Genomic DNA, 27275 nt, shown 5'->3' with positions numbered 1-27275 from the left:
TATTCCAGTACAAGGTCTGAGAAGATTTTTGGGTGCATCAATATCTCTCCTGTAGTGTTGTCTTTGCCTCCCCCTCACTGCATTTGGAACAGAGTTAAAATAAAATGGGGCTGTACTTGCGAGCTTCGCTCAGTACTGGACGGGTCCTTCCCCCAGGAAGTGCTGAGCATGTCACTTCCCCTCCTCCTCTCTCTTTACTCTCGCCCTCCAATCTTTACCACATTGCAGCAATCCACATAAACACAATCCACACCATGCCACATAATTCCAATCAGCATAATTTCACTCAATGCCACATAGTTCCACAAAAATCAACTCAACACATTTCCATTCCACACCACATAATTCAACAAGAAACCACATAACACAATTACATAACACACAACATGCATACAATCTACACCACATAATTCCACATCGCACCACAAAATTCAACAGCACACAATATAATTAAACTCCACTACATAACACGCCAGAACGCAAAATACCATACTACATAATTACTCTCCATAACACACAATCCCATGCCATACAATTCCAATACACTAAATACCACATAATTACTAGTCACATAATTCCACTGCATACCACATACATCCAACTCCACAATACATAAGTAAAAATATTTTAAATTTACAATGCCAGTAGGTCTAACTCTCGTTTTCTAAATAATCACTCCACTGCAAACAAAAAATACATAAGTAAAACACATTATCATTTCCAACGCCAATAGCTCTAACTTTAACAAAGGCTGATTGCATTCCAAATGCTTCTTTGTTTTGTAGTCTTGTGTATTTAAATTATGACGTCCTATTAGAGTAATTACAAGCCAAAGTGCATTTTCTTTGTGTCAAAAAGAATCATGTTTTCCTTTCAGGTAAATTAACATTAAAGGGTTCCTTTGTCTATTATCAGTATACCTGCCTGCTAGGAAGCTGCCAAACTGTTGTATTAAAATTATATGGGCAGTTTAATTGTCTTTATAATGTATTTATTAATTCAAGCATATGTCTGGCATGTATAGTCGGCTGCATGTTTTATTTTTTTTTATTTTTGTGGCATAGATATGCAGTAAGAATGAAATTAAACCATCACACCGCTTGCCAAGCAAGGCCAGACATAATGGCCGTGCTTGTTTTCCATGGTTGGCGAATGAGGGGGCTTTTGAAGGAATTAATCACCTGGGGTTTATTTCATATTGAGCTATTGTGCCTGAGTTCCATAGCTTTGTAGAAGAACCTATTTTTTTTTTAGAGATAGAGGGATTTGGGTTTGCAACTGGACTGTTTACATCTGGTTTTATGTATCAAGAGATTCACGGTAAAACACTGTGGGGCCAGAGGTTGTGAAATAGTACTACTATGCATATACTTCACAGACTCATAACTGCTTTTCTGAATTGGCTCCAAAACACACACATATATATATATATATATATATAATCTCCTTGAACTTGGTTCACCTTCGCTGACACCATAAGGCACTTCTCCTTCGGTGCGTGACCCTTGGTTGAACTCAGTGCTTAATTTGAGCCGGTGCTCGGCTCCGGCACTTAATTAGTTTCAGGTGCTCAGCACCGGCACTTAACTGTCATCACCACACTCATGACACTCTGCCACATGGTGGCACTGCTCATCTAATTTAGAGCTGAGCAGGACATCATTCGTTTATGAACACAAAATAAATTCAAAAATACAAATTCCTGCCTCCCCAGCCATTTCTTTAACTCTGGGGACCAAGAATAATCTGAACTGTCCCACTTGAAGGTGAAAGAGCTGGTTAGCAGTCGTTTTGGTGCCGTCATTGGTAGTGATGACAGGCAATCGGTGGTGCAAGGTGTAGTGGCCTCCTTGTTAGAGCCCGGCACTTATTATTTTACAAATTAAGCACTGGCTGAACCACGCCAATACATTTACCAGATCCCTCGAAGCAAAGGAAAAGGGTCGCACTTCCAGATTCGGTGTTATCAATAATCCTTTATTTCCGTTTCATTAGACAGTCATGAAAAGCTGCACCAACGCATTTCGTTCTCCTCCGAGAACTTGATCACGGTTAACTGGCGAAAGGTTACATGGGCCAATAAAAACCTTTTTAACAATCACATGATGCATAATTTTGCCCATTATTCCAGTTCCCTTTCGCCCTGCATTCTGGGAGCTGTAGTGTGGGGATTACTTTCATTAGATAAGTGACCTGTAAAATACTTCGTGAAATAAAGCAACAGTGTAAATATATAGTAAGGGGTTATACTTATGAGTAATTGAGTCAAGTCAAGAGTTTACACTGTATACAAACAATTCTGTGTGCATAATTCCAAAAGATTCTTCATTTTTTCAATGGTGAAATCCTGCCATTAAGACCAAAATATGTTATTCTATAGTATAACCGAGTGCAGATATGTGGTACTTTTACCATGCGTCAGGCACTCAGATATTTCTCAAGGTTTTACCGGTTCATTTTTTTTCCTCCATTTTTACCATCAGGTTCCGCTTTATTGAAACGATACGAGGTTTTCATTTAAATGAGCACACTGGTGGGTAATGTTCCGGGGCCAATTCTATTATTATATTGTGGGGTCTCTGCAGCACTGGGGATCTTAATCTCACATGTAAATTAGGCGTGGGAGGGCACAGAGACGTTTCGCAGACTAGGGGATCGACACCTCCCCGGGTATTGTTTACGAATTGTTGGGGGGCTTCGAGGCCAACTCAAGACCGGGTATCGGCAACCTCCGGGGCTTTATTTAAATATGGAGGGTGGGCCTCGCCAGTCCTTGAAGCCTCGGTGGTCCTAGGCAGTGCCTTATTGGTTCTGAAATCACACGGGCAGTACTCCTGGTGTTATAAAGTGATACACTCATAGTACTCTTGCGGTTGTACAATTACCCAGGCTTCATTTGTGTAAAAGTGTGTTGGTTTATATTTGGTAGGTGCACTGGAAAATTAAACAAAATTTCCCTTATAACCTACTATCAACCGCCGATTTTCACAATAAACTACAGACAAGTGTTATCACAAAAAGAAGACCCATACACTCAGTTATTTATTGGGGAAAAAAAGAACTTTTATTAACACAACACAAACAAATGGAAATGTGACTTTATTAGAACAACAGTAAAACATGAAAGAAGAGGCAGTGGGACTCCTCCGGAAGCAGCGTACAAAACCTGCAATACAAAAAAAAAACATAGGTATGTGTGCCATGTGTAAGAGAAAAAGAAAGGTAGTGAGAATGAACGGAGGAAAGTGAGAATGGGACAGAGAGCTAGTGGGTGGAAGGGAGAAGGGGAGGGAGAGTGAAAAGATCAGAGGGAGGAGGAGACAGAGCGCCGGCCTACTGCACCCAGCCCTCACTGTTCACTTTCCGTCACCCGTGTGTCTGGGACGCTGGGGTCCACGAGAAAGAGTGCGGTCCAGCAAGTCCTTAAAATGAAACAGATATGAATGAGGCCAGAGATTACATTATTATCTATGGCAACATCGCTTGCCTGCACCTGTGCACCCAGGCTGCTGCACCCCAGCTCCTTCCCCCGCACTGTGCTCAATTGCAGCTCCTGCGTGCCAAGGCTTGACTGCTCACCTGCCACAACCGGTGTGTCCAAAGACATGCCGGTGCGAGCTCCAACTCCGGGGTGCCACTATCACTATTTGTACGAGGGAAATGTCCAGCTAACTATAACGCCCCTGAAACCTATGGTTTTTTCAGTGAATATATATATATATACACATACATCTATATAAATGCATATGCATATATATGCATATATATGTGCATATGTGTGCGAGTAGAGAGAGGTAGAGGTAGAGGTGTAGAGGTAGAGGTGTAGAGGTGTAGAGGTAGAGGTGTAGAGGTAGAGGTGTAGAGGTAGAGGTGTAGAGGTAGAGGTGTAGAGGTAGAGGTGTAGAGGTAGAGGTGTAGAGGTAGAGGTGTAGAGGTAGAGGTGTAGAGGTAGAGGTGTAGAGGTGTAGAGGTAGAGGTGTAGAGGTAGAGGTGTAGAGGTAGAGGTGTAGAGGTAGAGGTGTAGAGGTAGAGGTGTAGAGGTAGAGGTGTAGAGGTAGAGGTGTAGAGGTAGAGGTGTAGAGGTAGAGAGGTAGCGAGGTAGAGATAGTGGTAGAGAGTAGAGAGTGAGTAGTAGAGAATAGTAGAGAGTAGTATAGAGAGTAGTAGAGAGAGAGTAGTGAGTGAGTAGTAGAGAGTAGTAGAGGGTAGTAGTGAGTAGTAGAGAGTAGTAGAGAGTGAGTAGTAGTGAGTAGTAGAGTGAGTAGTATAGAGTGAGTAGCAGAGAGAGTGAGTAGCAGAGAGAGTGAGTAGTAGAGTGAGTAGTAGAGTGAGTAGTAGAGAGTGAGTAGTAGAGAGTGAGTAGTAGAGAGTGAGTAGTAGAGTGATTAGTAGAGAGAAGTAGAGAGAGAGTAGTAGAGAGTGAGTAGTAGAGAGTGAGTAGTAGAGAGTGAGTAGTAGAGAGTGAGTAGTAGAGAGTGAGTAGTAGAGAGTGAGTAGAGTAGTAGAGAGTGAGTAGAGTAGTAGAGAGTGAGTAGTAGAGAGTAGTAGTATAGATTAGTAAAGAGTAGTAGAGAGAGAGTAGTAGAGAGTAGTAGAGAGAGAGAGTAGTAGAGTAGTAAAGAGTTGTCAGTCAGTGTCAGTCAGTCAGTCAGTGTTAGTCAGTGTCAGTCAATCAGTGTCAGTCAGTGTCAGTCAATCAGTGTCAGTGTCAGTCAATCAGTGTCAGCCAGTGTCAATCTGTCAGTGTCAGTCAGTCAGTGTCAGCCAGTCAGTGTCAGCTAGAGCAGCTCTGCTGACTTGGTTCTCTGGCTCTAGAGCAGCTCTGCTGACCTGGTTCTCTGGCTCTAAAGCAGCTCAGCTGACCTGGTTCTCTGGCTCTAAAGCAGCTCTGCTGGCCTGGTTCTCTGGCTCTAAAGCAGCTCAGCTGACCTGGTTCGCTGGCTCTAAAGCAGTTCTGCTAACCTGGTTTCTCTGGCTCTAGAGCAGCTCTGCTGACCTAGTTCTTAGGCTCTAGAGCAGCTCTGCTGACCTGGTTCTCTGGCTCTACAACAGCTCTGCTGACCTGGTTCTCGGCCTCTAGAGCAGCTCTGCTGACCTTGGTCTCTGGCTCTAGAGCAGCTCTGCTGACCTGGCTCTCTGCCTCTAGAGTAGCTCTGCTGACCTGGTTCTTAGGCTCTAGAGCAGCTCTGCTGACCTGGTTCTCAGGCTCTAAAGCAGCTCTGCTGACCAGGTTCTCTGGATCTAGAGCAGCTCTGCTGCCCTGGTTCTCTCCCTCTAAAGCAGCTCTACTGACCTGGTTCTCTGCCTCTAGAACAGCTCTGCTGACCTGGTTCTTAGGCTCTAGAGCAGCTCTGCTGCCCTGGTTCTCTCCCTCCAAAGCAGCTCTGCTGCCCTAGTTCTCTCCCTCTAGAGCAGCTCTCCTGACCCAGTTCTCAGGCTCTAAAGCAGCTCTTGTGACCTGGTTCTCTGGCTCTAAAGCAGGTCTGCTGACCTAGTTCTCTGGGTCTAAAGGCTCTGACCATCCAAATGTTTAGCTTTTTTTGATATGTACTACTGTCAAGGTAAGATTAAGTAATCCAAACACTATCAATGCACAACAACATTCAGCTGTGCACTATATATATAAAACCCTAACCAGCTACTTAGTAAAGTACTACCCATGCAACCTAGGAATCCTCCTGTCTGTCCCATGCTCTTCTCCAATCACCCATCCAGCTCTATCTACGTATCCTATCACTCCGCAATACCTAAGCACTTATACATTCAACATGTACTCTCTTTGCAGCCCTGAAATTACTCCAGTTATTAGTCATATACTTAAGAAATGGCCTAGCCACTAACACAAGTGCAGGTACAATATTTTGTACACTTTGCATGCAGACCGCTAACCAGCTACATACTATTGATACGCTCTTCTAAATACCCAGTTAGTACCTATGCAATCTAGGAATCCTTCTGTCTGTCCCATGCACTTCTCCATTCACCCATCCAGCACTATCAACGTATCCTATCACTCCACCAATACCTAAGCACTTATAAATTCAGCACGCACTTTCTTTGCAACACTGAAATTACTCCAGTTATTAGTCGTATACTTAAGGAATGGCGTAGTCACTAACACAAGTGCAGGTACAATATTTTGTACACTATGCATGCACACCTCTAACCAGCTACAAACTATTGATACGCTCTTCTAAATACCCAGTTAGTACCTATGCAGTGTAGGAATCCTCCTGTCTGTCACATGCATTTCTCCAATCACTCATCCAGCACTATCTACTTATCCTATTACTCCACCAATACCTAAGTACTTATAAATTCACTATACACTCTGATTGTAATACTGTAATTATTCTAGTTACTAGTCATAAACTTATGGAAAGTACAGCTATAATATTTTGTGCACTATCCAAGCAGACCTCTAACTAGCTACATACTATTGATACACTCTTCTAAATACCCAGTTAGTACTCATGCAGTGTAGGAATCGTCCAGTCTGTCCCATGCACTTCTTTAATCACTTATCTACCACTATCTACTTATCCTATCACTCCACCAATACGTAAGCACTTATAAATTAAGTGTTCACTCTGTTTGCAGCACTGTCATCATTCCAGTTACTTGTGGTATTCTTATAAAATGACCTAGGCACAAACACAAGTACACATAAAATATTTTGTGCATAATCCCTACAAATCTCTAAGCAGATACATACTATTGGTCCACTCCATTAAACACTGAAGTAGTACCCATGCAGCGTAGGATACCTCCTGTCAGTCTCATGCAATTCTTCAATCACCCATCCAGCACTATGTTCGTATTGTATCAGTCTGCCAATACCTAAGCACTTATGGGGCAGATTTACAAGCACCCTGCGCCACCAGTACGTCACTTTTTGTAATGTAGTGATGGCGCCAGGCAGTGCTTCATATTTACGAGGAGAGGAAAAGCCACCCTGCGTTTTCTTTCCTCTCCTTGTAAATACGACCCCTTCATACACAGAACTTTGCGTTGAAGGGGCGTTCCATAGGTGTTGCTGCGGGTGTTCCCACGCAACATCAATAGAACAAGACAGATCTCCAGATTTATGAGAAATCGTAAATCTGGAGATGTGTCTGAATGCTGCGCCATCCTAGAGTTGGTGTAGCAAGGCACAACGAGAATTGTTTTCAATTCTCCTCATTGTTTCCTCTTTCAATGTATGCTGCATTCCACTGCATACATTGAAAGAGGAAAATGCCTTTACTGATTGTTTTTGTGCAGGAAGGTGTCCCTTCCTGCACAAAAACAATCTCCGCACGACACAGACATCCTTGTACCATGGTGCAAGGGTGCCTGTGTCACCACATGGCTGCAGTTTGTGCAGCAGTGCAGAGGGAAGCACAGAGTTACAACATATTCATGTACATATGTCACATCCCTGTGCTTCGGAAGTGCCACAGTGCAGCTAAAGAACTTGCAGTGTCACGCTGCAGTACTTCCTCATAAATCTTCACCTATAAATTCACCGTACACTACTAGTGCATTCTTTCAGTCAGTCATGCTGTATACATATATTCAACCAAACTTTCACACATTACCTTGCAATTATAGTTCTTTCTTTAACAAGATAAGGTAGTTCTGATAAGAACTTTTTTTTTCTTCTTTTTCTTTTGTATTTTTTTTTTTAACAATTTTGAATTTTTTGGGGTGTTTTTTTCAAAAAATGAACAAAAAAGAACGTATAAAACAGGAAACTTTTGGAATTACTTTGGAGTTACAGTTAGCAGAACTAACTATAACGGAAGAATTTCTATGGTTTTGTACAAGTGAAATGGGCAGCTAACTGTAACACCCCTGAAACCTATGTTTTTTTCTGTGAATTTCTAAGGTTTTTTAAATGCTAATTTCCTACTATAACATCTCTGAAACCTATGGTTTTTTCAGTGAATATATATATATATGGAATGTGCCAGGGTATTGGACATTTTGGAGGCAGTTTTTAAAAGCAATAATGAGTAGTAATATTCCAGTACTACTGCTTTCTGTACTTATTAATGCTTTGTGTATCGGCCCCGGTATTCTCTTCTCATAAACTCTGGTAAATCAAGACCGACTGGAAAGTGTGTGGAGTCCTGTTAACTGGAAAATACACACAAATGATGGACAGAATGCAGAATAAATCAAACATTCACCCAAGTAAACAGATGCCAGTTTATTCAAATCAGTCTTGATCATGCTCCTCATAGAAACAGTCCAGCCCAAACTGCCAAGCCAGGTCCTCCCTAGACCAGAAACAAACATCCTCAGACCAGTTTCGTGGTATCACCCCTCATCAGCCGGGCTAGCTTGAATCCAGTGGCACAGTGAGTCCGGGACTTATGTCTGGGCATACCCGGTGCACTTAGAGTGAGAAAACAAAAAAAGACACACAGATAACGGATGGGATGCCAAACAAATCAAACATTCCCCCTGGTCAAGAGATCTGGGTTAAAATCCATCGTTCTTTTGCTCACCATGCCACCCCAGTTTAGACCCAGCCATATGCAAATAAGTCTTGACTCATGGGAACAGTCCAGCCTGAACTGCCAAGCCAGGTCCTCCCTGGAACAGAAACAAGCATCCTGGCACTGTAATTCTGTAAGGTAAGTAGTTTAAAAATATGGCTAAATCTGATGACACTGAAGGAGGTTGACTTGCCACCTATATTTTGCAAGAAAAATAAAGGGCTATGTGATTAACCTCTTCTCATCTGACTGAAAATCTGGGAACCATTTCTTACTACTTGGATGTAGCCATTGAATTTTTCATTTTAACCGATAGCTGGAAATCAGCAGTGATGATTCCCATCCATAAAAAAGGGGTTAAATCAGAACCCAATATCGTTGACTTTGTTGAAGGGATTCGGCAGGATTATTCTAACTAGGATTACGCAGTGGATAGGGAAGAGAGAGAGCTGGACTCCGTAGAGTTCAAAGCACTGCAAACAAGTATTTTCGAGTATTGTAGCAAGATCAAAATGTATTTTTTATCTTCATTGACCTACAAGCTGCATTCTCCTCTTTACACCACTCTTGCTTTGGGATACATCAATTCAAATTGGTAAGGACATGTGCTTGCTAAAAATGATGAAGTTATTGGATCAGAACACCACTTCAAGAGTCCGAAATGGGGAACCGGGGATAATCCTTTTCCTTGTGCAATGGAGCTACATAAAAATACAATTTTAAAGCATTTGACAAATATTTTCTGATTGAGAAGTTAATGTTAAAATTAGGGGAAAACAAGGCAATCATTCTTGGGAAAACAAGCACACTCCAATCCTTAGCTTATATGAGTCGTACTCCCAATAGAATGTGGCGAAATGTTGTACTCTTTGGGAGTTCGCATGTTGAATAATATATCTTATACTCCGCATATTAGAAAAGCTAAAAGTTCTTTAACTGTTACCGGGCCAGTCAATTGTATGACTTAATAGAACAACGAGTAGTTCAGCATTACGTATTACTGAAGTATTGGACTTTTTATCCTAAAACCAATTAAGCTTGCAGGACTCACGTTTCTTAAGTTACTGACATTCTTACCAGTGAGTACTCCTTCATCTTGTGTAAAATCTGGACAGGGTGCTGGAACTAATGATGCTGATTTAAAAATTGTTTTAATCTGGATAAGAGTATAGCGAAATCCTTATTGTGAAATTTATAGGGCAACTCTTAAAGATGTTTTGTATATGGTCAGTTATTCTAATGTCTAATTGCTAAAGATTAAACAAACAGGGGTAACCCTATAACCCAAGGAACCTGGGCTTTATCAACAAAAAATGAACAATGGTTCCGGAAGGGGGAAGTAATTATTTATACTAGAAAGAAATCAAATTTCACAGAACACAGCATTAGTAGATCAAAAGAAAAAATCAATCAATATTACGCAATGAATAACATTTGCAAAAAACCAAATAATTTATTTATGGAGATTCATTTTGATGTCAACTCAGTTATCAATTCATTAGAATATGAACGAAACATAGAGAAGGCTGTATATACAAGAATTGGCAAAGAAGCGACGCAGTGACAAAGTGAATAAGGTGACTAAGTGTAAATGTGAAGTTGCAAGTATTTACAATATATATACGTGATAATTAATAAAATACACAAACAATTTTTGCAGAGATTCGCAAAAAAACGTCCTCCATTTGATTATAGAGAAAGGAGAAACCTTGTAAGCCACATGTCCTAATTGTTTTATAATACAAGGAGTTCCAATTGATACAGGACTGTAGAACCGTCAACGTTTCGACCCTATAGTAACCAGTCGTTGTGCAAAGTCGTATCGGGTCTTCTTCAGGACATAGGTAATGTATAACAGCCTACACAAAATAAATATATATAGATCAGTATCTAAGCTGTGTTCAAAACTTTTTATTGTCAAGGAAATAATTTCCCATCAACTCACCTAAAATTCAGGAGATGAGACTGATTTTTCAATTACAATCGTGTCCATTCGATTTCAATCAGAAGGCACTGCCTGGAGACATGTATACACGTTAGTACGTATATACTATATGTGTAACGCATTTAGATTACATCATTTGAGACACATAAGAAATTAATTCAAAATAGTTACCAGAATCATAGAGGGTCCTGATTCGTCTTAGTCTAGTTTTTGGGCTTTTTTCACTCTGATTCCAAGGACCTGTTGTGGATATAAACCCAAATGGGGATAATCCGAAATGTATTCAAATAACTAAGAACTTATGGTGTCGTAAGTTAATGAACCCCATAATTGCTCACCTGACTTCAGGGCAGATATATGGATTAAAGTAGTGTGGACATCAGGACACAAGTTCAGCTGAAAAGAACATGAAGCAGCCCAGATTTAGTGACAGCAGGAGTTGCTTGGTCTGTACAGACGTTAACTTTAAGTCAAGTGTTCAAAACATCGAAGCATGTTGTGGTTACTGGCAAACCGAACGATTTCAGATATAGTATTATCAACGCTCCACAATAGGTAAAGGCTCATCATAGCGTGAACGTTGATTGAGAGATTGCTAAATACTTGCTAAAAAAAGGGGGATAATATCGAAATATCACCCGATAGTGACAGAGACTGTGTAGGAGTCACTGAGTACGATAATTGCGCTGACTCCCCAAAGTGAGACGGGCTGCTAAACATTCAAATACCGGCAAGGCTGTGAACAAGCCACACGGTTAGTTAGCGCTAGAATTGTCCTTAAAAGCAATTTCAAACGTTCCTACCTGATGTCCTTCGTATTTAACTTCTTAGTTAATGGGAGTCCGACTGCAGCATGTATCTGGCAGCGAACCGAGCGTGCAGCAGCTATATGAGAGCTGTCAGTGAACATAAAAACAGGACTAGCGCGGGCCATTTCGATTGGTCTTTCAAAGGCACGGTAATACCCGTGTCTTTAAGGCGATTGTATACGCAATTAACTTGGAAACAAAATAACAAGTTTCTGCATTTCAGAAGGCTAAATTCTGTGTTTAAAGCCAATGAGCCTAATTATTTTGAAAATGTCAGCCACTTGATAATGTAGCCTGGCAAAAAATGTATAGCTTATTCATCGGGTGTAGCGACAACTTATATAACGTGTGTTTAAGGCGATTGTATACGCAATTAACTTGGAAACAAAATAATAAGTTTCTGCATTTCAGAAGGCTAAATTCTGTGTTTAAAGCCAATGAGCCTAATTATTTTGAAAAAGTCAGCCGCTTGATAATGTAGCCTGGCAAAAAATGTATAGCTTATTCATCGGGTGTAGCGACAACTTATATAACTCTAGACGTGTCATCCTTGTACACGAGCATTCCCCAGCACGAGGCACTTGCTGTAGTACAAGAGGTGCTTAATGCAAGACCAACCTCTCATAGAATTCCTACGGAATTTCTAACGGCAATGTTAGACATCGCAATGACCAAAAATTATTTTGTGTTTCAGAACCAATATTTTTTCCAATGTAAGGGCGTCGCCATGGGTGCGAGCTATGCGCCGTCCCTGGCGAATCTCTACAGATACATGCTGCAGTCGGACTCCCATTAACTAAGAAGTTAAATACGAAGGACATCAGGTAGGAACGTTTGAAATTGCTTTTAAGGACAATTCTAGCGCTAACTAACCGTGTGGCTTGTTCACAGCCTTGCCGGTATTTGAATGTTTAGCAGCCCGTCTCACTTTGGGGAGTCAGCGCAATTATCGTACTCAGTGACTCCTACACAGTCTCTGTCACTATCGGGTGATATTTCGATATTATCCCCCTTTTTTTAGCAAGTATTTAGCAATCTCTCAATCAACGTTCACGCTATGATGAGCCTTTACCTATTGTGGAGCGTTGATAATACTATATCTGAAATCGTTCGGTTTGCCAGTAACCACAACATGCTTCGATGTTTTGAACACTTGACTTAAAGTTAACGTCTGTACAGACCAAGCAACTCCTGCTGTCACTAAATCTGGGCTGCTTCATGTTCTTTTCAGCTGAACTTGTGTCCTGATGTCCACACTACTTTAATCCATATATCTGCCCTGAAGTCAGGTGAGCAATTATGGGGTTCATTAACTTACGACACCATAAGTTCTTAGTTATTTGAATACATTTCGGATTATCCCCATTTGGGTTTATATCCACAACAGGTCCTTGGAATCAGAGTGAAAAAAGCCCAAAAACTAGACTAAGACGAATCAGGACCCTCTATGATTCTGGTAACTATTTTGAATTAATTTCTTATGTGTCTCAAATGATGTAATCTAAATGCGTTACACATATAGTATATACGTACTAACGTGTATACATGTCTCCAGGCAGTGCCTTCTGATTGAAATCGAATGGACACGATTGTAATTGAAAAATCAGTCTCATCTCCTGAATTTTAGGTGAGTTGATGGGAAATTATTTCCTTGACAATAAAAAGTTTTGAACACAGCTTAGATACTGATCTATATATATTTATTTTGTGTAGGCTGTTATACATTACCTATGTCCTGAAGAAGACCCGATACGACTTTGCACAACGACTGGTTACTATAGGGTCGAAACGTTGACGGTTCTACAGTCCTGTATCAATTGGAACTCCTTGTATTATAAAACAATTAGGACATGTGGCTTACAAGGTTTCTCCTTTCTCTATAATCAAATGGAGGACGTTTTTTTGCGAATCTCTGCAAAAATTGTTTGTGTATTTTATTAATTATCACCTATATATATTGTAAATACTTGCAACTTCACATTTACACTTAGTCACCTTATTCACTTTGTCACTGCGTCGCTTCTTTGCCAATTCTTGTATATACAGCCTTCTCTATGTTTCGTTCATATTCTAATGAATTGATAACTGAGTTGACATCAAAATGAATCTCCATAAATAAATTATTTGGTTTTTTGCAAATGTTATTCATTGCGTAATATTGATTGATTTTTTCTTTTGATCTACTAATGCTGTGTTCTGTGAAATTTGATTTCTTTCTAGTATAAATAATTACTTCCCCCTTCCGGAACCATTGTTCATTTTTTGTTAATTGCTAAAGATGGCATAAGAGATTCTTAATCAGTCAATAGTTCCAAATCTCTGGGAAGTTGAAAAACTAAATAATGGAAGTAAAGAGATCTGAGTCATCCAAAAAGTGAACCAATCAAGCATTCACACTCGGGTGAAAAAGAGTTATTTTGAGATTAAACATGTTTTTCTGTTCCGAGTAGAGCAATGCAACGAAGTACAGGCTTGTTCCAGTTTTCAGAACGTTTGGTCACAAGCAAGCAAATTAAGGGCTTCTGATTCGCCTTAGAACTGAATATGGTAAAATTATAATTTGGGTGTCAAATTATGTTGTATAATAATTTTTGGTTTGTCATACCAACTCGATTTAATGAATTTAGATGATGATCTGAATTTTGTAACGTGGGCTAGCTTAAAAAATATTTAAATACATATTTGTAATCCATATTAATTAACCTACCGGTTTAAATGTTTTCTGGATGTGAATTTGTGTCAATTTTCTGTGTGACTGTGGTTTGTGAATAGTTCTTCCTATTTTCGAAAATAATCCTGATAATACTGTAGAAGGCTGTTGATTGTCTATGGGACACAACAGCCTCAAGACAAATTAAGCTACCAACTCAACTACATTCATTATTCATCTGCATATTTGCATTATTTTCTTGTTTACTTGTAAAGACACAAGCATCCTGAAGCAGTGCACCACATTTATTTAAAAAAATAGATATTTTGGTTATCCTTCATGCTTCTTAATCTGCGACAGGGGGATATGTGTACTTAACTTTCTAAGCTACCCAGCAGTCCTTTGCTGCCTTACAGTGAAATACTTAAGTTCTAGAACCTACTTGGAAGCAGCCTGTAAACAGCAGAGACTAGGCACAATAGCTAGAACTCTTTTGCAAGTTCCTGAAATTGACACATAGTTTACTTATGCTCCAAACCAGGATAAACTGCACTAACTTTTACCTGTTTGGCAGTGCGGCATTCGGTCTGCCGCACTGCCAAACCTGTGGTCGGGCCGCCCCCCAAATTGCAAGTGTTTCTCGTGTCTGGTGGGCTTTTTTTTAATGTTCCCATGGCGGTGCCCTCAAAATGGACACCGCAATGGGAACACCGAAAACACTTCCTGAAAGGCTTGGACTGCAAAGTCCATGCTGTGCAGGAACTGGGGTGCATGCACACCTGGCGGGGCACATGTTGTGCCCCCTTGCATGCAACCATGGCGCAGAGGCACAAGGGGCCTTGTAGGGCACCCTTTGTTTCCTTATGCCACGGTTTTTTTGGAGGAGGAACCGCCATGAAAACCGTGGCAGAGAGAAAGCTTGTAATATGCTTGATCGAACCGCGGCAGTGCCGCCAAGCATATTGCGGCCTCTACACTGCCTCACCACCGCCAGGACACAGTGGTCCCCTGGTGGCAGCGGTGAGGCAATGGGGCTCCGACCGCCCTAATTGTAATAGGGTGGTTGGAATACTGCCATCGCCTCCCTCGTAAATGAGCTCTACATGGGCACACTGTCACGATCTGTACTCTCCTCATTGAAGGTGCAAACGTGAATTAGCTGATGTGCTGGTCAGAGCCTAGCAATGAAAAAGAGAGGTACTCTCTCTCTCTCTTTCTCTCTCTCTCTCTCCCTCCCTCTCCCTCCCCCCCGCATGCAGGTGTAGTGTGTGATTGCACATATTTGTTGGGTGATGCATGCGCAGTCCTTTAGAACTACCCCTTCGAAAAATGTAAATTGCATCGACTGTGCCTCTTGTCATATGTTGAGCACAATCAGTTCACCTCCAAACAGCTTCCCTGCTCCGGTGCCTATATCTTTAAAACAAAACCAATGGAAAGGCAAAGTTTCACACGATCTAAAAAGCAAAAGAATCCATATTCTCCCTAAATATAGACATGTTAAGTTACAGAAATTCTTTTTTTAAGGCTAGCTAGTTACAACCAAGCTTCTTTTATCGCTGAGTCTAATTTGCTTCATGCCTGCATTTTTTGGCAGTCAATAAATGCCAGGCTAAAATAACAACTGCTGCACAATCACAAGAAGGCTTTTCCTTTTACTTGGAATATAGATCGCATCTTTCATCTGGTCATAGACGAATGTTATGGCTAATAGGCAATGTTGGCCCAATGACAACTTTCCACTTTCGCATCAACATAAACCACCTAAATGTTTTATTTTTGGTAGCAGGATTGTAGTATATTTTTTGTGTGTCTCTGAGACCCACTAGTGTCAATACATGATACTAAATCTGGTTATTCGCTGCTCTCACATACTAACAGTGTGAAAAAAGGATTATTCCCACTGTTCTATCATAAAGATTTTTCAGGCCATGCTGACAAGGCTCTCAGAGAGCCTGTCAGTGTGGCGCTGGCTGTTTGCTCGGATCGAGAGCAGAAAGTACAGCTTCTGGCGGCACAGGGAAGGAAGGCAAATAGAGTGGTGGACTAGGTAGCCGGAGACCAGAGTTTATTTTTGTATATTTATTTGGGAGGGTAGAAGTTGGTAAATTCAGAGGCTTATTGGGGGCAGGGGGAGGGAGTCGGACATATATAAAAAAAATGTAATGTTTGGATGGAGGTAATACTCAAGGTGCTGTGGGTGAGTGGTACGATGAGGAAGGGGCGTTATGACTAAAAGGGTGGGTGGGTGGCAGCACACAAGGTATATAATGGGCAGGGGTCTGAGGCGAGGCAGGTTTGGCCATGTTGTGAATAGGTCTACATCAATCAATCAAGCTTCAAGCGGCTTGTAAAGCGCGACTACTCACCTGTAAGGGTCTTAAGGCGGTGGGGGTGGATAAATGCAGATCTGACACAAGGCACTGTGCATCAGTCGAAGAACCAGATCTTAAGGTCCTTCCTAAATTGGGGCAGTGACGGTGATTGCCCTAGTTAGAGAGGCAGGGTGTTCCAGGTCCTTGCTGCGAGGTAGGAGCAGGATCTTCCCCCGGCCGTGGTCTTACGGATATGTGGGATGGCGGCTAGGCCCAGTTGAGCAGAGCGGAGGTCTCTGGGGGGTGCGTGGTATGAGAGGCGGTGGTTGAGGTATACAGGTTCCGTATTGTGTAGGGCTTTGTAGGTGTGTGTGAGAAGCTTGAAGGTGATCCTTTTGTTAACTGGGAGCTAGTGGAGGTCCCCTCAGGTGGGTGGTGATGTGTCTGCGGCGGGGGATTTTGAGAATGAGTCTGGTGGAGGCGTTCTGGATGCTTTGCAGTTCCTTGAGGAGTTTCTGGGTGATGCCGGCATAGAGTGTGTTGCCGTAGTCGAGTCTGCTGCGGATCACTGCATGGGCAACCGTCTTTCTGGACTCGGTGGGGATCCACTTGAAGATCTTTCGAAGCATGTGTGGCATGTGGAAGCAAGATGATGAGACGGTGGTGATCTGGCGGTTCATGGTGAGCGAGGAGTCCAAGATGATGCCGAGATCTCTTGCATGGTCTGTGGGTATGGGCGAATGTCCAAGATCTGCAGGCCACCAGGAGTCATCCCAAGCGGAGGGGGTGGAGCTCAAGATGAGGACTTCGGTCTTCTCTGAGTTTAGCTTCAGGCAGCTGTCCTTCATCTAGGTGGCGACAGCCATTATCCAGTAGTGTGAGTTACTCTGCACAGCTGTTGAAAGCAAGGGCAGATGATTTGGATGGACCGTACATCACATAAAATTGTAGATGGGTAGCAGTGAATAACGGGGAATGCTGCCACCTGACATCATAAACAACTCAAGTTTTGCTCTTGTCTATTTAATATCAGTCTAAAACCCTCGATGAAAAACATCCTGATTATTCACTGTAATATATGTATAATTCTATATGTTTTTAGTAGATGTGCCATTGATCCAGCTCTTATTTTTAGAATAACCACTGGTTGTGTAAATAAGTTCCCTTTAGATTCTCAGGGGCCTAGTCACAAAGAAATTTTGGAGCATGTTAAGTATTACTCCTATAGTTATCTTTTACGTACTCTTACATGCCTTTGTGAATTGGCCCCAAACATCTAAAATGGGAATTAAAAGGGAATAGTTAGGGGATATTCCTGTACAATTAGTGCAGATAGAAATGACTGCGCCCTCCTTGCTATTTTATCTGTAGCGGGTTGGACTTTTCTGGTCCAATGTACGAAGGGTTGTAAGAGTACTCATTTAGTACTACTTTCTAAACTCATAAATTGTTTTGTGAATTGGCCCCATAACATACAAATGGTTGTTTTGTGGATATCCTGAAAATGTGGCATGCATCCGGCCTATCTAAACATATTGTGGACAACCCTGTTATAGATGTTTCAGAAGTGTTGATATGAATCTCTTTAAAACACTTTTTAATAGTTTAACTCTAACTAGTGTCTAATGTTTTTTTTTTTAATGACCACATTACCTCAAAAGTGATATGTATTAATGAAGGGGTTTCGAAAGAATGCAATGATGAGGCTTACATTTTTTTATTATCCCAAAAGATGTCATTTCTTTTTGCATTGTTTATTTGTTTTAACATATAGCACTTTTGTCCAATTACAATTCAACCTGTTTCTTAATTATTAGGTTTATAGGTGTTATATTCAACTTTTGCCTCATTTTATATTACATTTTTATGGTAAAGTATATTTCTTGGTCCTAAAAATTAACAATTGAGTTCAATTTAACAAACTAACTTTGTTTGGGGTTCTGGTTCTTTCATGCTCAGCCTGATCTGGTGGTCTTTCGCTCTAAACAGTGAATCCTACTCATGGGCATAATTTAACAGTTGTGTTGTTGGGGCAGGGGGCAGTTATGTTGTGAGACTGACCGTATCGTTTTGAATGCGCAAGAGTGTACAAAGACTGGTTAATAGTTCCAATATCTTCTCTCTCTATCGTTGTGCATGTGATCTCGGTTTTCATCCCTGATCGTTCCACTTTGCATTGTTAATGGTTAAAATATTCCAATCAACGCGCAGTAACCTGTGAATCTCAAAGTACACAGAACAGGAGTCAGTGTGTTCTTGACAAAAATATCACTTTTATCCTTTACACCTTAGATGTTCTCACACTTTATTTGGATGCTAGACTGCATCTCATCAACCAGGAGGCACTTTGGAACAATAAATTATGTTGTGGTGATATATTGTAGATGTCAGTCTATCCTGTTTTTTTAGTTGAACCCTTTTAGCCATTGTATATGTTTTCATTCTTCTGTTAATTGGTACTTTATAGGTCACTGCACAGGGCTATACTCTCCATGAGTTTGAGGACTGAGATGCAGCCTAATACTTGTACAGATCTGTATAACCTGAGACTACAGTTTATAACGCTGTTAGTATATTCCACACACATTGGGGAGACTGGTCTAAATTAGACAGTAAAGATGAACATTAGAATGTTGGAGCAGATGGTCTATAGCAGTCATGACAAGGCCCACGCCACTGCATTGTCTTCAGTAGGGCTTCCAACATTTCAGTGCTTTAATATAGCCTTAGAACCTGCTGTAAAGGGCTCTACCGGCAATTAAAGGCCCACTCCAGCATTAAAGGCCTGAGCCGAAAGCGAGGACCATAGTGGGCCTAATGGCTAGGGCGGTCAACCTCGAATCTGGGCAACTGGGTTCGAGTCTCTGCAATGATGCTGAACATCCTGTGATTCTGGGCAAATCACGTAACCTCCCCGTGCCTAACAAAAATGAATGTGTACTCATGTAACGCAACTGCTGCTATGTAAATCACTCTGATTCCCGATACCGGGTCAAGTTCGCGCTATATAAAACTCTGTTAAAAAAAAAACAAGGGAGTGGGCCTTTAATGGCCAGTAGAGCCTGCTAGGGAGGGCTCTAAGGCAATTAGAACGTTCCAAACCTAGAGGGCAGAATGTTCTAATTTGTAAAAGAAAAGCCTCACAGAGCACGAGGGGGTGAAATACCCTTGGGTCCGTGATGCCTTTGTTAAATATTTGAATGTTGATGCTCTGGGCTTCTACCTGCCATTAGAAGCACGCAGCACACCATTGTTTTCAATGGAGCGCCCAGCATTCCAATGTTCTAATATAGCATTACAGCATGCCGACAAGGTGTATTTCTGTCATGACAGGCCCTCTCCCTGTGGAACGTGCCTGTCACTTGAAGAGAGGGACCTTAACAACTGATAATAGCATGATACAGAATGGTACTGTCATAGCATGATGCATAATGATAATAGAGCGGTGCCTCCACTGTGGGTAGAATGTTCTTAAAATCAAGAATGATGACGTGGCATCTGATGCATTTATTCAAATAAGATAGCACCTTTGTGCACTTTTAATATAGATAAGCTCGCTCCATAAAATGTTTCTCAAAATGTTGAAAAAAAACAATTGTTTGAAGAAAAGTAGGAATAATTTTCTTAATTTTTTCAGTAATATGCAACAGTTGAAGGCTGTGGTGAAGAAATTGGCCACATTCAGCTCAATTTCTTGCATGTCATTTTCTCTTCCAAAGTATTTTGATCTAGAGAAATTGCTGTGTTCTGTGATCTCTATCATCACAGTCTCTTCCGCCATTGTCATGAGATGCCGAAGTAGAAGTAGAACACTGTGTACATGGGTGTGCTGTAAAGGATTGACACACCTTTTATCTCTAAATCAAAGAAGTTGTACGGAAGGATCATATTTTTTGTTAAATCTCTTGAGTTTGATATGCCCATAGCGTAGTGAAACTTGACATATCTCTGCACTGTGGGAGAAGATCACCCTCCGCTCAGGGGAGAGCCACACTCTACTGCAAATGCGGCCAGTTATTTAAACCGAATATCTTTGTTCGCATTACCCACTAACCACTGGAATAGAACATTTTCAGTGTGTTCTATATAAGACTTTATAGAATTTTTCAATAAAGAAGACTAGGCTACGTTTAGAAAAACTAACTACATGTAATGCATTCCAAAGAAAATCATGGGTGCAGTAGACTGCAGACCCTCATGATTACCGCTTGTCTATGGAGCTAAAGCTCTGTTACTCCTCCGACGCTCCCAGTGCCAAAGTATTTTGGAGTCTATTAATCCAACTTTCATTTTGGGATGCACGTGTCATGGTCTAGGTATTTCCCACTGGCAGGGGAATGGAAGTAAAGAGAACCCTTGTGTTGAGTTCATTGTAATGGTCGTGGGAGGTTGTGATTTAGCCACGAATTTCCAAGGGTAATAACTGCCTACTCTGGATCAGATTTGCAGAGCTTTTTCCCATGAACAATCAGGGCTCAGCGTGTAAAATACAGGAGTAAAGGAGGCCTAAAGTGAGACACTTTTAGTCATAGAAAATGCTTTATGAATCAGGACTCAAAATTCACCAGTAGCATACCACTAAGATAGAGGTAAGACAGAGTTACACACAACAGCACGAAGGATATAGATATATTTCCTTTATGACAGTCACTTATAAAAAGTAGTTTTAAGGTGGTTACAGCTCCTTTTTTGGGCCCTGGTATGGTATGTTCTATTATGTTACGAGAATTTGTAGAGTGCAGCTAATCACCGATGAGGGTACCCAGGCTAGTATTGTTTTTTTAGTCTGTTATATGAATTGTAAGTGAGAGAAAACATAAATTCAAGAATGCTCCAATTATGATTTACCATACCTCAAATCTTTGCTAATCACATACCACTAGCCCAACCTCAATAGTAGATTTTCGATAGAACATTATACACACATGTTCCAAATATCATGTTAACCATGTATTGCTTATCGCTGCTCTAGCAGGACTGCCTACCATGACACACACGACCCACCATACAACAACACACATGTCTAAGCTTGTCCCCCAATATGCAGTCAATTGGCTAAAGGTGTTCAGAAATGCTTGCTGCGGTCTGCCACCTACCCTGTATAGGTTTGCTTGGTGACCGGCATTGGTACGAGCCAAAGAAATACGTAAGCAATTTGTTACAGCCCTCCAGCCTCCACAGCTGGTTGCAACTGATATTATTCACCCACTACAAAACTGAACACACTTAGGTCTGCAAAGGAAACGTTTGAAACATGTTACCCGAAACTACCAAAATGTGCTTAGAAGGCCTAGTAATGGCAAATTCTGTGCTAGGCAAATGCTGAAAGTAACATTTCAAAGGTCGCTCCTTAAGCATATACTGTGAGTTGTATTCCCTTGAAAAAAAAAATATGCGTTGAACCTCAGATCCTTCTGTTAAAATGTCCCAGATCCAGCATTGTGAAAGTTTCTGCCCACCATTACTTGTCATTGGTATTATACGCTCTGTATCTTCAACAGCAGAAGCTTTGAGTAGGGACAAAAACTCCATGGAGAAATCTTGAAAGTTTTGTGTATGGAGATGAAGGCTTTGGAAGAGCCAGGGGCTTTTCGGCACGGCATTAGATCTCAGCGACATTTGATGTTTGGTTTGCCGTGTAATGTATTCAGTTTCTTTTCTGTAGCGTTAACCATTATAGCAAAGATCTATTTTTTGTGCCTTTAACATTTGGATTTTGAGTTAACATCATTCTTTTTCTCTAGTCCCCATCTCCAGATCCTTCCTCGCCGCAGGGTGCCGAATCCTCAAACCGGCAGCAGCCGCTGCCACATCAGAATGCCTGTGAAACAGCAGAGACCTCATCTAACAAAGAGGTATGGCTTTATCAGTCGGCCTGTTATTGTATGTAGTACACGTACCCTTCTTCCGGCGACGTATCCCCCTGCCAACCACCCTCTCCCGCCCTACCCTGATTAATGGATGCAGCACCAGCACAAAATATTTTCTGAGATTAATTCATGGTAACATATTTCTTTCTTGAAATATAATTGTTCCCTCCTCGAGTTTATTAGCATAATTTCCTACAGGATTCCTGCTTTCACAACTTTTAATTAGTTCTTGGATGATTATCACTGTTGAAAGGAGTGTTTCAAGTGATGCACAGTTCCCTGTCACAGGGAGCACACATGAGTAAACGTGTGTTTTAACAGGCTATGCAGCGTGACAGACTAATTTTAGAATTAACAAGTCAGTGGTGACTGCAAGCTATCAATTGACTCCTCTGAGTTTTTGATCAGTAACCTTTATTTCGCCTTTGTGCTAACTTTCTGTTGTATCCTCTTTCAACACTTTGCCTGCTCTCTCCTACTGCAAGGCCTGCTGGAGCTTAAGTTCCCAAGCATTGCCTTTTTGGCTTCTCATTGAGAAACTCTCCACAGCATATATAGAACTAATCAGGATGTCACTGAGTTTATGCTTCTTTATCCCTCATTTTCAGTGTCTACTATACGTTTTAGAGGAATTCGAAACTAATCTAAAATAAAAGTTTAAGCTAGATGTATGCATGGAGCACAGAGAATACTGTTTTTATAAATGTTTAGAAAACTGCCCTTATTCTACTGAAACAAAGCCTGTTTTAGGGGACGAAAAGATTCAGACCCAGCCATATGCATACCGGTCTTGACCCTGTGCCTCATGGGACCAGTCCAGCCCAAACTGCCAAGCCAGGTCTTCCCTGAACTGGAAACAAGCATCCTGGGACTGGTTTCGGGGTAACACCCCTCATCAGCCAGGCTAGCTTGAGTCCAGTTGCAAAGTGAGCAAGGGACCCACGTCTGGGCATACCCTGCCCACTTAGGGCAAACAAAGCAAACACAAAGAGATGATGGACGGAGCACGGAAACTTTTCAGACACTCACCCCCAGTCACAGATCTGGGTTGAATCCATCATCGTTCCTTAGCTCACTTCGCCACCTCAGTTCAGACCCAGCCTTATGCAAATCAGTCCCTGGAATCAGTCCCTGAACCGGAAACAAGCATCCTGGGACCGGTCCCAGGATGCTTGTTTCTGGTCCAGGGAAGACCTGGTTTGACAGTTCGGGCTGGACTGTTCCCATGAGGCACAGGGTCAAGATTGATTTGCAAATAGCTGGGTCTGAACTGAGGTGGCGAAGTGAGCTAAAGAACGATGATGGATTCAACCCAGATCTGTGACTGGGGGTGAGTTTCTGAAAAGTTTCAGTTTCAGTTTCACCAAGAAACCGCATGGTGAACGTCGCGCTTTACAAATTTCTTTTACATTACATTACATTACATTCAGCGCTCCATCATTCATCTCCTTGTGTTTGCTTCATTGTCATGATCATACCAGAGAAACATAGAGTATTATGTACACTTTAAGTGCGCATTAACAACCAATTTTTTAAGTATAATGTTATGAAAAAAAGGGTATCTGAAATGATTTACAATTGATTAAAACAGATATGGAAACAGATTTAGATAACCCCATGTGAATGGTTAAACTACTACATTTCACAGGGGATACCAATGAATCCATTGCTTCCACCGTGGCAATTGCATTTGTCCTGTGCAAAGCGGTTGACTTAACCAAAATACAATGCGGCAGTACTAATGCTATTATTGGCCTTTTGGTACTCAACAAGAGATGATTGACAGTCCGATTGACGTGATTTAGGTGTTGAATGGCATCACTGGGATCTGTACGGCAAGTAGCTTTATTAGAATGTCAGTTGTGTAAGAAACTCACTCAAGTTAAGAGAAAAACCGGAAATCTAAAGCTGATCTGTCAATGAATGTTCAACTCAGTAATTAAGTTTAAATTTGAAAAAATACGATGACCTTCTATTTGTTGAAAAACAGATGGTTGCAAGCGCATACATTTTCTAAGGAAATTGTAACAGTTTAAAATTTTTGCAAAATGACGAGCCAGATAAAATGAGAGGCACTGAAAAATAATGATGTTCTGAATCAAAGCATAGGGCAAAACTGATAAAAAAACAACCTTATGAGAAATGCAAAACATATGCAAGAATATTACAATTAGCGGTCGCATAGAAAATATACAACAAGAATATTTAGCATCAAGAAAATTTGACTCAATGCTATTTTTTGTGTATGACTGAAAACATGTTAAAAAACAGTCGGCATCAAAACGCGCGCACTCGACTTATAGCGGGCTTTTGAAATGAAACCGAATGCATTGATCTATCTCGAAAGTTGATACATAAAGTAAGCAATGTCCACTTGGGTCAAGCCAGAAGCCCGTAATGCTATATTTTCTAATTCAGATAGACTTTGTTGCCTTTGAAAAGCATGACGTTTGCTAACATAAGGAGTGAAACTATTAAACATTATTTTCAACGAGAAAACTGCATGCCAGCAAAGAGAGGAATGCAAATGAAACAAGCAGTGGCACAGCCAGGAGGTCCTGCCTATGTGAGATGATTTATTGGCTTTGCTAATGTGTCTTAGCTATGTTGCGAATGGCAGAAAGTAATATAAAAAATATGCATTACGCTTTTTTAAATTGTCAGTTATGCTGGCCTGAAGCTAGTGCTGCTGTATAATAGGGCTAAAAAAAAACATTGACAAAGCCAATAGATCTTACATAGGCGTGACCTGTTGGCTTTTCCAGTGCTAGCTATAGATTGCCATATGGTAAGTTTTAAGTATTTATATAGAGTTTGCAACGGCTGAAGGTCTAATGTTATATATAGAATAGACAATGCCCTTGCTAAGGTGTTAGTGTGTCCAGATTCAGAAGTATTTTAGGACCATACAAAAACTGTGAAAATGTGTCATGTAAATGCGCTGAATGTAACATAAGTTATAGGTAGACAGAAAATTCCAATAGTTACAGCTTTTACTACAGTGTTGCTTTACACTATGTGCTACTCCTGACTGCTTGTTTAGTAGTAAAATATAGCAATATTGGTGTTCAATGGGTTTCCTAGAGCTTTTGGCCCCTCTGCCAATGCACCTGCTGCACCGTTCATATCATGGCCGTAGTGCCTGCAAGGTAGCATGGGGAAATAGTTTATATCCAGTGATGTATATGTTCCGAGAAAGGCACAGTTGCAGACCAAATACATAATTATTATGTAGGTAAACATGTACACAAAAGCTTTCCTAAAAAGTAGCTTTAAACGTATCCAACTCTCCAAAAGGAGTTGTCACAGATATCTTAAATAAAGCATAAGCTTTACACATCAAAGTGAAAACCAAGCATAGTTATATTGTGTTACAATGTGTCTGGCTCTTTCCTGTGGAAAAAGTCTTAACCTGTGCTTGACAGTGAATGGGCCATAAACAGTGTAAATTGCCCAAGATCACTTGATATGTTAGGCTGACGCTGAGACTGAAATGCAGTTTTGTACTCTGCTCCAAAAAAAAGCAGTTTCTAATTTAAATGGACTCGCCAAAGAAGAGGAATTTAGCAAAAAACTTGCAAATGTTTTGTGCAGATGAAGAATGAGAAATCTTTTGAGATGACTAGGTCTAAAATAAAACTTTAACAAAAGGGCACAAGCAGGCTGTATGGAGAAAGTGCGCTGCCTTCCTCTTTCCTAAAAACGCTCTCACTTTAAAGTCAGCCGAAAATAAAATAACTAGGCTCCCACGAAATCTCAGCTTGACATTTGACCTCTGTCTTTGAATGCCCAGCAAACGTGACCAGATAAGAACAAGATTTAAGGGCATGTTGACAGAAAACGAGTTAGTGGAAGAGTACAGTGAACACGACTTTCTCATCGGGCGGGAAAAACTGAACCTGGACGGCCTAAAGAAAATGAAGCCAGCAAATGGGAAGCAAGAAAACGTGAGTTACATACCACAAAGACAATGGCAAATGACCAGCAGAATGCATTCCCAGGTCAACTTTTTGAAACTCCCCAAGATGTCTTTTGCATACCACAAAGCTGGGCTGTATGGTAGCCTGCGCCCTAAAAAAAAGGATGCCAAAATATGGAAACATGGAAGATAAAGAGCTTACTCAGCATTTAGGTACCTTTCTTTAAGGGGTAAAAGGTCCTCTCTTTTGGGTTTGCAGATAAAGATTAACACATGTTAGTATGGTTGCTCCATTTAATTAAAATGACTTGAGTGGTCGACCTAATCCGCCTACATATAACTCTTGTTGACTTTGGAGCGATAGGGCTGAGGAAATGTCAGCTGACCATTAATGGCTGCTTCAAAGTACAGAATAACAACTTCCTAGGGCTGCCTTGAAGGAGAGGTGTGCGGTATTAAATGCATTCAATGTAATATCTGTAAAACAAATTCATATATGAGCTGATCACAAAAATAAGCAAATTCTGCAGTCTCTTTAGAGACAACCAGCTGGCCCTTTGAGGTGATGCAGTAATGGCCACCAGGATTGAAATATTCCTTTGCATAAACTGATATTGATTTATGCAACTACAAATATTTGAAATGCAAACCCCAATACATACATCATAATAATATTCCAAAGTTGGAGAAATAAATTTTAAGTTTAAAAATTCGGACAAATATACATAGGCCAGAAATATTCAGTTATGATGTTGAATACAATAGCACGTTTTCACGAAAAATATGTTTTTGTTAATAGACATCTGTAATACATAACCCCCCAAGCCACCTTTACAAGAACATAAACAACCTTCCTATCCTAAATAAGGTTTTCAGGGGACACATATGAACAATGCACTGTTGTTTGAACCTTATCAGCTGGATGGTCATAAGAAATGTATAATATTTTCCACTACTCCTTGCTCAGTTCTCTTCCAGGTCACTATTTACACTTAAGATCCACAGTTGTAGTTTACAAAAAAAAAACATTGCATCATTAAAATTAGCACGCTGTATTAAGAGTATAATTATTTGATGAACCTAAAGGAAGGTGAAATACGGTGTCAAGAAATTGAAAAGAGTGGCCGAAAAAGCAGTCTTTGCACACAGAGTGTGTCTAAAAAGTGGGAGCGGGTGTGGGGCAAGTGGAATTCGTTCCGGCGCAATATTTGTGACGCACCCCCCGGCTGAAGAATTAGATTCAGACATAAGTGACTAGCCCACAAGAACTATTAAAGAGAC

The 27275-nt window shown here is 40.9% G+C and overlaps 1 protein-coding gene across 4 annotated transcripts in view; it reads left to right on the top strand.

Annotated features, from left to right (window-relative positions):
- The window catches only part of APBA1 (amyloid beta precursor protein binding family A member 1), a 413377-nt gene that overhangs the window by 283856 nt on the left and 102246 nt on the right, over positions 1-27275 (top strand). For all 4 annotated transcript variants that reach the window (XM_085633001.1, XM_085633007.1, XM_085633010.1 and 1 more), the window contains one exon: positions 21950-22060. In XM_085633001.1, coding sequence (XP_085489127.1) covers positions 21950-22060 — 111 coding nt within the window. The remainder of the gene's footprint in view (positions 1-21949; positions 22061-27275) is intronic.

This window comes from Triturus cristatus, chromosome 2_1, assembly GCF_964204655.1.
Source record: "Triturus cristatus chromosome 2_1, aTriCri1.1, whole genome shotgun sequence".
NCBI lineage: Eukaryota > Metazoa > Chordata > Amphibia > Caudata > Salamandridae > Triturus > Triturus cristatus.
This window is presented reverse-complemented; position numbering and strand designations above follow the sequence as displayed.